This window comes from Dendrobates tinctorius, unplaced genomic scaffold, assembly GCF_039654945.1.
Source record: "Dendrobates tinctorius isolate UK_male_01 unplaced genomic scaffold, ASM3965494v1 ptg000241l, whole genome shotgun sequence".
Lineage (NCBI taxonomy): Eukaryota > Metazoa > Chordata > Amphibia > Anura > Dendrobatidae > Dendrobates > Dendrobates tinctorius.
In genome coordinates this window covers 14,684,697-14,699,974 of record NW_027361908.1, presented here as the reverse complement: position 1 = coordinate 14,699,974, position 15,278 = coordinate 14,684,697, and the positions used below count along the sequence as shown (strand labels likewise).

Here is a 15,278-nt window from a genome sequence, read left to right as displayed (position 1 = left end):
CGCCGATGGTAAAAATTTAAAGGAACCGCGGCAGGAAAAAAAAAAATTAATACCGGTCATCTCGCGGGATGGGGCTGGAGATCGCGCGATGAGAGATGTGGGGCTGGAGATCGCGCGATGAGAGATGTGGGGCTGGAGATCGCGCGATGAGAGATGTGGGGCTGGAGATCGCGCGCGAGGAATGGAGGTTGCGGGTAAGGAGAGAAAGAGAGAATTTTCAACCAGCAGAGACACTTGATTCAGGGTTAAAAGGCAAAAATGCAGATCCGGACTGCAAAAAAAGTTGCATGGTCCTTTCGGTGATCTCTGCGGACGCCAACATTTTGGCGGATCCGCAGAAATACGGATGCAACGGACAGTCATCAGTCAAAATCCTCCGATAATGAAAGTCAATGGGGAAAAAAATGGATCCGCAAGAAAAATTGGCGGATCCGTTTTTTTCGCAAAACGGCGGATCTTGACTGATTGTGAAAAACTGATGTGTGAAACAGGCATAAGTAGACCAATTTAATTTTAGTTTTAAGGGTACAAACAACCAATCCTAATTAAATGCTTACAGCAAACATCAGGAAATGCCATAAATGTACAGACTTTTCATATTTGTAGTAGTATATATCACCCACCATGCATTCTGAGGAACTGCTAGTGTGCACCATGGTTCCGAATGAATAGTAATCTGCTGATGCTGTAAGATTTGTCATAAACTCCGTTGCCGTTTCTGAGCTCAAGGATTCAGTGGTAGAGAGCAAAACAGATGAATCAGATAGCGTATGTTTTGATTGTGTGGTTCCCAACTGTGCTGGTTCTGTGACATTAGACATGGGCTCCAAAATCTCCACTGAAGGAATGTCAGACATGTAAGTCAATGTCTTATTAGTTGCTAAAGAGGAATATTCTGGTTGGGTAATGCCTATGGTGCTTTCTTTCATAGCTTGTACAGATAGGGTTAATGGCTTTTCTTTTATTGTGCTCAACAAACTGTGAGTGACATCAACTGTTTTCGTTGTTTCATTAAAAGCAGTAGCACTCAAGGTTGTCCCGTTGATGGTACCGATGGTAGATAGTATGGTTGATGACTCTGTAGTGGCAGTCTTAGTCGTAAGTTCTGTTGGTGTCGCCAAATGTTTAGTACTTGAGACAGCAGTTGTATACCGCTCTAAATAGCTAGTTGTTGAATCTGTTACTTTTCCATACATATGTGAGGAAGTGTCAAAGATTTTAGAAGGCAACAAAGTTGTAAACATACTCTCTCTGGGCAATGAAGCGGAAGAAATACTTGTAGTTACTTTAACAGCTCCATCTGATTTTAAAAAAGGACTAATAGATGAACTTTCACCAAATGACTGTATGACTAAAACTGAATGCTTTGTTGATCTAGTTTCCAAACTACTAGTTGGAGTGTCTTGTGTTGGAAAGCTTGTTCCCAAAGGTTCTTTAATAGTAGATAAAGTCTTGAATGGGGGCTCTGTAGTTTTGGGGAATTTTTTAGTGCTGAGAGTTACAGGTGGCGTCTGAATTAGTGTTGCATTAGTAGTAGATAAAGTTGTGTGTTTAATGGACATTTTTGTATAGTCTTTTGTTCTAGGTGTAATTGTTGGCTTAGTTGACTCTAATGTAACACCCATGTCTGTCGTGAATGTGGTGTTTTGCAGATCTGAAAGTGTGCTTGACACCTGTGCCATTGTTTCATCTATTATGGATGGAGTTGTAGACACTTTGAAGGTACTTCCAGAGGTGGAAGTTGCAAGGACTTTTTCAGATGTAAAAACACTTGTTGACTGGGTTGAAGATTCTTCTTTCATTTTTGTTTGTATTACAGATTTTGTTGTTTGATGTCGATCTGCGATAGATGTTGATGTAGGAATAGAAGTTGTAAGTATTCGAGTAAGTGCTGAAGACAGACGAAATGATGGTGAAGTCAGTAGACTTGGTTGACTTACAGATATACTCATGTCAGTTGTATATGTAGGCAAGACTGAAACTGTTGTATTCAATACAGTAGTATGAAACAACATGCTGGTTAATTGCTTCCCATCGGATATTTTAAAAGTTGTTTGGGGTGACTGGCTACGTTGGAGCTCTTGAGGAGTCGTTGTACTAGATGTGATAGGGACTTGTTTCATTGATGTACTTAAAGGAGTAGTGACCACATTTGAGGTAAGTGACACAGATGGCATGCTTGTTTCCATTTGGGAAGATAAATATTGTAGTGCTGGTGATCTTGAGGTATCTGTGGCTACTGATGAAACAGTACTCTCTGTCATGGATGAATATGGCAACAATGTAACAGACCTTGTTGTCAGCTGGAACAAGCCTTGTGAAAACTGACCTAACATTCTTGTGGGTGTCTTAGTTGTGTCAACAGCTTCTCTTGCAGGTATTGTGTGCAGAGATGCCAAAGATGTTACTGTTTCAGGTGATGTGGTGTCTTTTAATGAAGGTGTAAATGTTTCAGAAGTAGTTGAAGATCCTTCCCGCATTTCAGCACTAGTTCTTTTTGTTGTATGCTGCGAAGCGCTAGCAGAATAAGTATTTAGTGTTGTTTGGTCAAAGTCGCTGGTAAGTAGTTTAAAAGGCGACTCATACTTGTCTGAAGTATTCGTAATTGAAGATTTTATGTGTGCTTGGAGGGTGGTTTTTCTCTCCATTAATGATTGTATTGTAGAAGGTGTCGGAATATCAGAAACATCTAGGGATGTTGAAGGTGTCATTGTTGGAGATTCTACTGTAGTACTCAATATTGTTGGGGCTTGGCTGGTTTTTGTTGGCTTTGTCACAAAAGGTAAAACAGTTGATTTTGCTGGGACACCTTAAAAAAATAAAACATAATGTCAATAAAATTATAGTTTACATATATATGTATCAATGCAATGGCCAATGATGGAACTGTATCTAATATTATTTATTGTTGTGTTAAAATAGATGAGTAAAAAAGGAACCATTGCACTACTGAATCTAAGTCATCAGGAGCATGACTATAGTAGATGCAGTAACACCCATGCTGTTGAGCCTAGGAGGAACTGAAATGACACCTAGGACCATATTAGAATAAAAATACTATTAAAGACTAGTGATAGTGGCACCTCTGTTGGAAATTTTGCAGTGGGGCCCATGAACTTCAATTTACAGAAGTTTGTGTTGGCATATATACTCGCGTATAAGCCGAGATTTTCAGCCCATTTTTTGGGGCTGAAAGTCCCCCTCTCGGCTTATACGCGAGTCATATACACCAGGGGGTCAGTGGAGGAGGGGGAGCGGGGGTGTCAGATCATACTTACCCCCCTGGCGCGGTCTCTGGAGTCCCTCCCGCTTCTCCCACAGTCTCCCGTCCTTCCTTCAGCAGTCACGTGGTACCGCTCATTAAAGTCATGAATATGCGCATATTCATGACTTTAATGAGCGTTACCATGTGACCACTGAAGGAAGGAAGGGAGACCATGGGAGAAGCGGAGCTGCAGAGACCGCACCAGGAGGGGGTAAGTATATGCAGTATTCACCTGTCCCCGTTCCATCACTGCTTGCCACTGTCTGCTGCGTCCTCTGTCAGAGACGTTCAGGCACCAGAGGGCACGATTACGTGGTTAGTGCATGCTGCGCCCTCTGCTGCCTGAACAATCACTGACAGAGGACGCAGCAGACAGCGGCGAGCAGCGTTGGACCAGGGACAGGTAAATATCTCAGGTGCCGGGTCCTGAGCCAGCGGAGACACCAGCACCTGGCCCCCATAGTACGCCGGTGTCCCCACCTGGTCCCCAGGGACAAGAGGAGAGGATGTCATTTTTCTTTTTATTTGCAGCGGCAGCATATGGGGGCATAATCTATGGGGCATAATCTATGGAGCATTTTATGGGGGCATAATCTATGGGGCATCTTATGGGGCAGCATATGGGGCATAATCTATGGAGCACCTTATGGGGGCATAATCTATGGAGCATCTTATAGGGGCATAATCTATGGAGCATTTTATGGGGCAGCATATGGGGGCATAATCTATGGAGCATCTTATAGGGCAGCATATGGGGGCATAATCTATGGAACAGCATATGGGGCATAATCTATGGAGCATTTTATGGGGCAGCATATGGGGGCATAATCTATGGGGCATCTTATGGGGGCATAATCTATGGGGCATCTTATGGGGCAGCATATGGGGGTATAATCTAAAGAGCAGCATATGGGGCATAACAGACCGAACATTTAGTGTCTCCCTCTCACACACCACCTCCTCATCTCGCCCCCTGTCTGTCGGTGTTCCCCAAAGCTCTGTCCTAGGACCCCTACTATTCTCCATCTATACCTTCGGCTTGGGACAGCTCATAGAATCCCACGGTTTACAGTATCACCTCTATGCCGATGACATGCAGATCTACCTATCTGGACCCGACCTCGCCTCCTTACTGACTGAAATCCCACAATGTCTGTCTGCTATCTCAGCCTTCTTCTCTGCTCGCTTTCTCAAACTGAACATGGACAAAACAGAATTCATCATCTTTTCCCCCATCTCACTCTACTCCTCCACCAGACCTATCCATCAATGTCAACAGCTGCTCTCTTTCCCCAGTCACGTATGCTCTGTGCCTTGGGGTGATCCTTGACTCTGCGCTCTCTTTCAAACCACATATCCAAGCCGCCCTCGCCTCCTCCTGCCGCCTCAAACTCAAAAATATTTCCTGGATCCGCTCATTCCTCAACCATGAAACCACAAAAACACTAGTGCATGCTCTTATCATCTCCCGCCTCGACAACTGCAACCTCCTACTCTCTGGCCTCCCCTCTAGCACTCTGGCTCTGCTCCAGTCCATCCTACACTCTGCTGCCCAACTAATCCACCTGTATCCCTTCTATTCCCCAGCCTCCCCCCTATGCCAGGCCCTTCACTGGCTTCCTATCGCCCAGAGGCTCCAATTCAAAACCCTAACCATGACATACAAAGCCATCCACAACCTGTCTCCTCCATACATCTGTGACATGGTCTCTAGGTACCTACCCGCATGCAACCTTCAATCATCTCAAGATCTCCTTCTCTACTACCCCTTATCACTTCTTCCCACAACCACATACAAGACTTCTCCCGTGCTTCCCCCATACTCTGGAACTCCCTGCCGCAACACATCAGACTCTCACCATCAAAGGAAACTTTCAAGAAGAACCTGAAGACCCACCTGTTCCGACAAGCCTACAGCCTGCAATGATCCTCGGTCTACTGAACCACAGCATGACCTGCTCTACCCTCTCCTACTGTATCCTCACCCATCTCTGTAGACTGTGAGCCCTCGCGGGCAGGGTCCCCTCTCCTTATGTACTTGTGTGTCCCTTGTCTTACACATGTTTACCATACTTGTCTATATTTCCCCTTTTCACATGTAAAGCGCCATGGAATAAATGGCGCTATATAAATGCATAATAATAATAATAATCTATGGAGCATCTTATGGGGGCATAATCTATGGAGCATCTTATGGGGCAGCATATGGGGCATAATCTATGGGGCATTTTATGGGGCAGCAAATGGGGGCATAATCTATGCAGCATCTTATGGGGCCATAACCTTTATGGAGCAGCATATGGGGGCATAATCTATAGAGCATCATATGGGGCAGCATATGAGGCTTAATCTATGGAACATCTTATGGGCCCATAACCTTTATGGAGCAGCATATGGGGCATATTATTCTATGGAGCATCTTATGGGGCCATTATTAACCTTTGTGCAGCATTGTATGGGGTGTATAGAACATCTTAAGGGGCCATCATGAACTGTATGGAGCATTATCTGGGGCTCCTGATTCAATATGGATATTCAAAAACAATTAACCTACTGGATGTCTCAATTAATTTTATTTTTATTGTTATCTATTATAATTTTTGAAATTTACCAGTAGCTGCTGCATTTTCCACCCTAGGCTTATACGCGTGTCAATAAGTTTTCTTAGTTTTTTGTGGCAAAATTAGGGGGGTCGGCTTATACTCGAGTCAGCTTATGCACGAGTATATACGGTATATAATGCAAAAACTGTAATATGCTAGGAAACTCACAGTCTTCTGGATAGACACATTTAAGGGTAACTTCATCAAGAATCATATGACTTGGGCAATATGGAATGCAACCTTCCACACTGTAAAGATAACATATACAGGAAACCTTGTTAAAAGAAAAATATGAAAAAGCAAAAAAAATTTTACTATTCACAATAAGTTAAAACAAATAAAATATATTATTAATGTTTTTATCGTATATATTCAATGACTTCTACTGAATTTACAGTTATAAAAACAGATTAATTGGGAGCTGTGTAAGATACAGATATAAAGTATCAAAATATTTGTAATTGGGAGCTGTGTAAGATACAGATATAAAGTATCAAAATATTTGTAGAAACTATTTTGTATTCTTTAGCTAATAGATCCCTTATTAGTAGATCTTTGGTCAATTTCTAAAAGGACCTTAGAAGTGGTATTCAGGTCCGCTACTGGCTGTTAAACCTTCTAAATGCCCAAATCAATAGAGATTGCAGCATTTAGAATGTTAGAAGAAGGAGGGAAGAGGGAGGGGGCTCCCGCAATCACAGGGGTCAGGTAGTTGCTATGACACCATGAGGGCAAACAATGATTGGCAAGCTATGGTGGCCTGTCAGAACATGAGAAGAGCAGGATATAAAAGGCATTATAAGACTAATAAAAGTCACACTAGTTAACCTCTTTAGTGAGCATGGTTAAATAAATAAATAAAAAATGTGGCAAAAAAAATGCTTTTTCTTCAAAACAAGTAATAAAACGCGAAAAAAGTCAACAAGCCCCCTTTCAGGTCCATCATCAAAAAAATAAAAAAGCTATAACTCTCAGAATATGGTGATGGAAAAACAATAATTTCCATTTTTATTATGTAAAAGCAGCAAGACATTCAAAAAGAACATAAATGTGGTATCACTGTAATCGTACGGACCTAAAGCATGAATGAGGCTACCTGACCACGTTTACCAAACAGTGAACAGTATTAAAAAAAAATCCTGAATTGCTGTATTTTGCTCATTCTGCCTCTCAAAAATCAGAATACAAAGTGATCAAAAAACGTTATGTGCCAACAAAGACTTCATCTCCTCCCGCAAAAACAAGCCCGCACAAATAATGTACTGTATAATTAGTAGAGAAAGGTTGAGCTTGATGACATAGGTCTTTTTTCAACCTATGTAACTATGTATAAAGTTGAAACTAGAAGTTAACATACACTATATAAAAAGACACAAATGCATGTTTTTCTCAGAGTCAAAAGTTTACATACACTAAGATTACTATGCCTTTAACCCCTTAATCACCAAGCCATTTTGTAGGTTAAAGACCAGGCCTTAATTTTGAAATCGGACCACTGTCACTTTATATGGTTATAACTCTGGAACGCTTCAACGTATCCCGCTTATTCTCAGACTGCTTTTTCGTGATATATTGTACTTCATGTTAGTGGTAAAATTTATTCGATATGACTTGCGTTTATTTATGAAAAAAATGGAAATATGGCAAAAAAAATTTAAATTTTGCAATTTTCAAACTTTTAATTTTCATGCCCTTAAATGAGAGAGATATGTCACAAAAAATAGTTAATAAATAACATTTTTCACATGTCTACTTTACATCAGCACAATTTTGGAACCAACATTTTTTTTCTTAGGAAGTTATAAGGGTTAGAAGTTCACCAGCGATTTCTCATTTTTCCAACAAAATTTACAAAACCATTTTTTTTTTAGGGACCACACCACATTTGAAGTGAGTTTGGGGGGGTCAATATAACAGAAAATACCCAAAAGTGACACCATTCTAAAAACTGCACCCCTCAAGGTGTTCAAAACCACATTCAATAAGTTTATTAACCGTTTAGGTACTTCAAAAGAATTGAAGCAATGTGGAAGGAAAAAATTAACATTTAACTTTTTTTCCCAAAAATTTTTATTTGGACACAATTTTTTTTCTTTTGTCAAGGGTATCAGGAGAAAATGAACCACAATATTTGTTGTGCAATTTCTCCTGAGTACACCGATACCCCATGTGTGGAGGAAGACCAATCTTTAGGCGCACGGCAGTGCTCAGAAGGGTTGGAGCATCATCATCATTTGAGATTTTGAATGTCAAATTGGCTGGAATCGAGAGCGGACGCCATGTCGCGTTTGGAGAGCCCCTGTTGTACCTACACAGTGGCAATAAGTGACCCCATTTTGGAAACTAGACCCCCCCAAGGAACTTATCTAAATGTGTGTTGAGCACTTTGAACCCCCAAGGGCTTCACAGAAGGTTATAACATAGAGCCGCAAAATTAAAAAATCATATTTTTTCCACAAAAATGATCTTCAATGAGCTATAATTTTTCCATATTTTGGCCGACAGAGTCATGTGTGGGCTTGATTTTTGCGGGAAGAGCTGATGTTTTTATTGGTACCATTTTCGGGCACATAACGTTTTTTGATCGCTTTCTATTCTTATTTTTCTGTTCATTTTTTGATTGAACAAAAACCAGCAATTTAGGAATGCTTTTTTTTTCCCCCTCCTTTCCGCATGTGGTAAAATTAGTTTTTGCAGCTTTATTCTTCGGGTCACTACGATCACAGCGATACCTCATCTATATCTTTTTTTATGTTTTGGTGTTTTTTACACAATAAAAACTTTTATAGAAAAAATATTTTTGAATCACTTTATTCTGCGAGCTATAACTTTTTTATTTTTTTGCTGATGATGCTGTATGGTAGCTCGTTTTTTGCAGGACAAGATGCCGTTTTCAGCAGTACCATGTTTATTTATATTTGTCTTTTTGATCGCGTGTTATTGCACTTTTTCCAAGCGGTATGATGATAGTGCTTGGAAAAAGTATAATTTGCTACTTTTTTGTGTTTTTTTTACGGCATTCACTGAACGGGTTAACTAGGGTGACACTTTTATGGATGGGATTTTTACGGACGTGGCGATACCAAACATGTGTATTTTTTTGCTTATTTTATTTTTTTACATAAAAATGTGTAATTTTAGGGGATTTTTTAGGGAATTTTTATATTATTTTTTAATTTTTTTTACATATTTTTTTAAAAAAATGTTTGTTTTTTTTACCTTGTCCCTTTATGGGACTTTCACTTTCGCTTTCACTTTAGGTATAATACATTACAATGCTCCAGCATTGTAATGCATTATACCAATGCTGAGAGCTGCTGACGCCATGCTGTGAGCATGGTCTCACCAGCTTTCCGTAGGTAAATGACCCGGAGGTTGTCATGACACCTCCGGGTCATCATGGCACAGGTCGGGCCCCACGATTACATCGCAGGGACGCCGACCTGAGGCAGAGGGAGCCCCCTACCCTCTGCCTCCCCCTCTGAACGCTGCGATCACGTTCGATCGCAGCAGTGAGGGGGTTAACAGCCAGGGGCGGTGGGGGCTCCGCTCCTAGTTGTCAGTGCAGGACACTCAGCCACTGCAGTGCTTGGCTCCTACACTGATCAGGCAAGGAGAAGCTCAAATTTCAGCTTCTCCTGCTGATCAATGCTGTGTTTGGTCTGTCGGATTGACCAACCAATCACAGTGCTGTGGGTGCAGGGACCAAGTGCAAGGGTCCCCGCCCCCCTTCCTGTGCCTCTCAGCTGTCACAGACAGCTGTCGGCACTGAACTGAAACTGCGAGCTTACACGCAGTGACAGTTCAAAGGCAGGACGTGCAGAGTCCGTCATGGTGCTGAAAGTTACCTCCTGCCATGATGGACTGTGCACGTCCATAGATATTAAAGGGTTAAACAACTCTGGGCTGCCTATCATGTGTTTGGAAGCTTCTGATTTCTGTTTTTTTTGCAACATCTGAGTTAATTAGAGACACACCTGTGGATGTGTTTAATGCAAACCTGAAATACATTGACACTAGTGTTGAGCATTCCGATACTGCAATATCGGGTATTGGCCGATATTCGCGGTATCGGAATTCCGATACTGAGTTCCGATACTTTTAGTATATCGAATACCAGAATCGGAAGTTCCCATAATGCAATGAGCCAGTTTGATTTTATTCAGCCAATGAGGACCCTAAGAAGTGTGGGCACATCCTGTTAGAGCATGTTAGGCATGTAACTACTGGCATGGCTGTGATTGGCTGCTGAAATTATGTCACGATGCACTATAAAAGCCGCCGCCGCCATTTTGGGTTCACTTTGCTGTGAATTCAGTTAGGGATAGGACGCTGCTGTTCTGAGGGACAGTGTGACCTAGCGATTTGCTATATTGTGCTTTACCCAGGCTACTTTATCAACCGCTGTAGCTTTCCTTTGCCTTGCAGTGCTGTTCATGGCTGTCTGCGAGGTCTCTGTGTGTGAGTGCAGCTCATGCTGTAGTGTGTTCTGCAGACAGCCACCTCCGGTTGTAGTCCACTCAGCGTGCGTCATTGCCTCATACATTGTCATTTTTTGCATTAGTGCTGCTCATTTTTCCAGATTTCTCCTATTAGTGTGGTTCCATCCGTATCCAGCTAGAATATTTGCAAACACTATATAGAAGTAGATAGAGGAGTCTTTCTGCTGGCTTGTGCCCTGCAGCCCCAGACAGATTAGTATTAGCCTATTTTTTGGAGCCTCATCTATTGCATTGTAGGTTACCTTCCTGCATTGTAATAGCTACAAAAAGTTTGTGATACTTTCGGTTTTACATCTTTGGGCACATCCAGGGACTTTTTGTGAAAAAAAAAAGTTAATAAAGTTCACCAAACACTCCACTTTACAGTTGTGTAGGCCACATTAGCTCATATTAAAGTCTAGTCCACACTTTATAAAATTAGTGTTTCTTATACCTGTTAGCAGCTGTTCAGGAATAAGCACACTAAGCCCTTAGTACTTTTCTGCCTATCTTTATCAGTCTACCAAGATGAAGAAGGCAGGGAGCAAGGCACATGGTCGTGGGCGTGGAGTTTCTGCAGGGAGAGGACGTGGGGATTCTGTGCCTGCTGCGGGCACCAGTGACTCAGCATCCCTCCGTTTTCCCAGGGAACAGTCCTTTATGCGCAGCTTTGTAGGAGCTCGCCGTACCCCACTGCTGCGGGACGAACAAATTGAAGCCGTTGTTGGATGGATGGCAGCTAATGCATTGACTTCAATTAGTTCCAGATCCTCTCAGGTCCAGAGCACTGAAGAGCACCCATCTGTCTATTCACCACCTGCCAAATTGCCCAGGCAGTCAGAGAGCCCTGGACAGGAGACATCTCTACTTCTGTTCTCTGAATCTGTTGACTTGGAAAGAGGGGGCCAGCCAAGCAGCATTCAAGAATTTGAAGAAGAGGTAGTATGCAGTGATGCACAACAGCTTTGTCTCTCTGAATCTGAAGAGGCGGGTGGGCCAGTGCCTATGGTCAGCACACCTCAGTGCGCATCTGATGATGAGACTCAGGTGCCACTTTCTGGTGCACACTGTGCTGTCGAAACTACCCAGGAGAAGCAGTCGTTTGAAGAGGGTAGTGTAGATGATGAGGTCCTTGACGCATCATGGCGTGAGGTACAGGAAGATGGTGGGAGCAGCTCTGAGGAAGAGATTCCCCGAACGGCCAAAAAAGGATGGAGAGGGAGGGGGCAGACTCTGTTGCCTGTAGTCTCCACTTCGGCACCCATAAGGAGCATGCCTCTTCCAAAACCCAAAACGGGCGCTCCCAAGACTTGCAGTGCCTGGTCCTTTTTTGACACAGTTGCAGATGCATTTGCTTTGTCAAATGCAAGCTGTGTAATCAGAAAGTGAAAAGAGGGAAAAGTGTCAGCAACCTCAATACCACAAATATGTGGAAACATGTGCGGACCAAGCACGTGGTGGCGTTACAAAGACACACTGAAGATCTAGGCCAACCTACAGCGCCACCTACCACCTCTTCAGCTCGTGTTGTAGCCTCTTCCTCCAGCTCACACACAGCTGGTTCGGCTTCCTCACAGGATCGCCATGGAAGAACCTCTGGCACTGTTGTACAGAGACACAGTGTCATTCCACCCACAGCACCACGTTCCCTGTCATCCTCACACTCCCAGGCCAGTCTACAGCCATCGGTAGCACAGGCATGGGAGAAAAGGCGCCCATACTCGGCAAACCACCCCCGAGCACAGGCTCTGAATGCTGGCATTGCAAAACTACTGTCCCTTGAAATGCTCTCATTCAGGCTGGTGGAGACTGACACCTTCCGTAACTTCATGGCATTGGCAGTCCCACAATACAACGTGCCCAGCTGCTTTTATTTCAGCAGGCAAGCTGCCCCTGCCCTGCAAAAGCATGTGGAGGGAAAAATTAAACATGCGCTACTAAACGCCGTCAGTAGCAAGGTCCACCTAACCACTGATGCGTGGACCAGTAACCATGGACAGGGATGATATCTTTCCCTCACTGCCCATTGGGTAAATGTTGTGGAGCCGGGTACAGATCTTGAGAGTGGCGCTGTACATGTTCTGCCAACTCAAAGGATTGCAGGAATCCAGTCTGTACACATTGACTCCTCCTCATACTCCAGTTCCTCTGAATCAGCGCTGCAGGAGCCGTCACAGTCTACCTCCACATGGACCTGTGAACGCTTACCTGTTACGACCGATATGAGCACAGCCGTGGCCAAGCGTCAACAGGCCGTATTGAAATTTATTTCTTTGGGGAATCGAAGCCACACAGCGCAGGAGCTCTGGAACGCCATCAAGCAGGAGAGCGATGTGTGGTTTGTGCCAGCGAATCTCCAGCCAGGCATGATAGTGTGTGACAATGGCCGAAATCTGGTGGCAGCTCTGGGCCTAGGCAACCTAACTCACATCCCATGTCTGGCACATGTGCTCAACTTGGTCGTGCAGAGTTTTTTGAGGGACTTTCCGGATCTTGATGCACGGCTGCAAAAGGTCCGCATAGAGTGCGCTCACTTGCGGCGTTCCAGCGTGGCAAGATCGCGCATTGCAGCTCTGCAGCGCTGATTCCGCCTTACGGAACATCGCATCATATGTGACCGACCCCCAGGTGGAATTCAACGTTACATATGTTGGAGAGGTTGTGTGAGCAGCAGGCAACAATAATGGAGTACAAGCTGCATCAGGCGCAAACAAGTCGCACTGCTTGCCGTTCACACTTCACCACCACTGAGTGGGCCTCTATGAAGGACATCTGCCACGTTTTGCGTGCCTTCGATGATTCCACGTGGATGGCGAGTGCAGATGATGCACTAGTCAGCATGACTATCCCCCTTATCTGCCTGCTTGAAAAAACACTGCAAGCACTAGGGGACAAGGTTGTGGAAGAGGTGGAGGATGAGAGTCACAAATACCATCTGCTTCTGGACAGTCTGCGCAACGTGGTTCCTCACAAAGGCCTAGGCAGGGGACACTTTGTGAGGAGGATGAGGAGGAGTCAATGGAGGAGGAAGACATCTCTCCAGAGGAGGGAGGTACACAATGCTCTAGTAGTCTGTATGTAGAGTGAGGGTGGGGTGATGCCTCAAGCAGGGGACAGCGTTTCTTGGCCAGTTGGCAGTCTTCAGCAGATGATTGATTTCATGCTGCAGTGCCAGAGATACGACCGCCGCATCGCCCACATTCTCAACACGGCTGATTATTGGGTGTACATCCTCCTAGATCCTCGCTACCGGGACAACTTACAAAGCTTCATAACACCGTTGAATCGGGAGCGTAAAATGCAGGAGTACCAAGACACACTGGTGCATTCCATCATGTTCTCCATTCCACCCGAGAGCAGTGCTGCTAGTGCTTTACCAAGCAGCTCAGTGCGTCGAGGCAGTGGAGGAAGCTCTGCACAAAGAGGGAGCAGAAGCAGCGCCTCAGCACAAGGCAAGACCAGTATGGCCCAAATGTGGCAAAGTTTTGTGTCCCTGCCACAAATGTCTACACCATCACAGATGGCTCCAGTCAGCAGGAGGCAACGTTTCCGTCAGATGGTGACAGACTACATGTCTTGCCCTCTGTGTTCTCCCACACGGCTCTTCCCCCTTCAAGTTTTGGGTCTCTAAGCTGGATACATGGCTAGAGCTTAGCCAGCATGCATTGGAGGTGCTGGCTTGCCCTGCTGCTAGTGTGTTATCGGAACGCGTCTTTAGTGCCCCAGGTGGTGTACTAACAGACCGTCGCATGCGACTATCCTCCGATAACGTTGACCGGCTTACTTTTCTGAAAAAGAACAAGGCCTGGATCTCGCAGGAATTTGCCAGTCCTCTTCCAGATTAAATAATTGGTTGGCAACAATATCCTGGTCTCCTGTTGTGTTCATGTTTCTACCACCTGAACTGTAATCCCTGGGCTCCAACACTGCCAGTTGCTGCTCATAAGTGCCGTCTGCACAGTCAACACATGCTCCAGTGTTATTGGGGTTCAGTAATGTCAGCTGATCCCCTGCTGTGTGTCCGGCAATTTCTCCTGCTCTGTCCACATTCACACTGCTACAGATATTAAACTTGCTCCAATTAGGCCTCTGGCTACACTCTTTTTCTACTGTAATCCCTGGGCTCCAACACCGCCATTTGCTGCTCAGAAGTGTCTTTGGCACGGGTACTCCCTCCTGCCCAGCCTGGTTCCAGCACGCCAGCTGTTTCCGGGTAGTGTCAACGTCACTTTGCCTCCAATACGTTGTCCTGTCGTGTTGCGGTCGGGTTAGCTGACTCTATGGTGCCTGCAGTTTAGGTGCTTCCTATGTGGGCTGGGGGATCTGGCAATGAAGGCTGGTTCCATAGTGCCAATAGGACAAGCTCCCCCTGTAGGACTGTGGGTTTCGTTAACTCCGGCCGGCTCGCGGCCTTGCAACTTTTTTTTTTCATGTGTACAGTACCTTCTGCTGCCTATCTGAGTTGCAGTACCATTAGCTGGTTCTTTGGAAGTCAATCTTGAATATGTCCCCCTGGGTTCCAGTAACGTCAGCTGGTTCCAGGCAGAGCCTTTGGCTTAGGTGCCTCCTTCTCGGTATCCGAGTTCCACCAACGTCTGCTGGTCCTTGGTAGTGCTTTCTGGCACAGGTGCCACCTGCTTAGGAACTGGGTTCCAGTACCATCAGCTGGTCCTCGGTAGTTCCATTGGCTCTTGTACCTTCGGCTACCCATCCAGGTTCCAGTACCGTCAGCTGGTTCTCAGCAGTTCCTCAGCCTTCTTGTACCTTCTGCTACATTTCCAAGTTCAAGCTTTTTGAAATGGTTTTTGGTAATCACTCTGGATCTCCTTGATGACGACCCTAAAGACAACGACCCTGAAGACCACCCCGAAGAAGACGACGACCCCGAAAACGACGACCCTGGAGACGACGACCCTGAAGACCACCCCG

At 44.6% G+C, this 15,278-nt stretch overlaps 1 protein-coding gene across 1 annotated transcript in view; it reads right to left on the bottom strand.

The window, feature by feature from the left end:
• The window catches only part of OTOGL (otogelin like), a 356,745-nt gene that overhangs the window by 128,150 nt on the left and 213,317 nt on the right, over positions 1–15,278 (bottom strand). Inside the window, exons 35-36 of the mRNA XM_073556969.1 lie at positions 6,037–6,116; positions 624–2,809 (exon numbers count right to left, since the gene is read on the bottom strand). Coding sequence (XP_073413070.1) covers positions 624–2,809; positions 6,037–6,116 — 2,266 coding nt within the window. The remainder of the gene's footprint in view (positions 1–623; positions 2,810–6,036; positions 6,117–15,278) is intronic.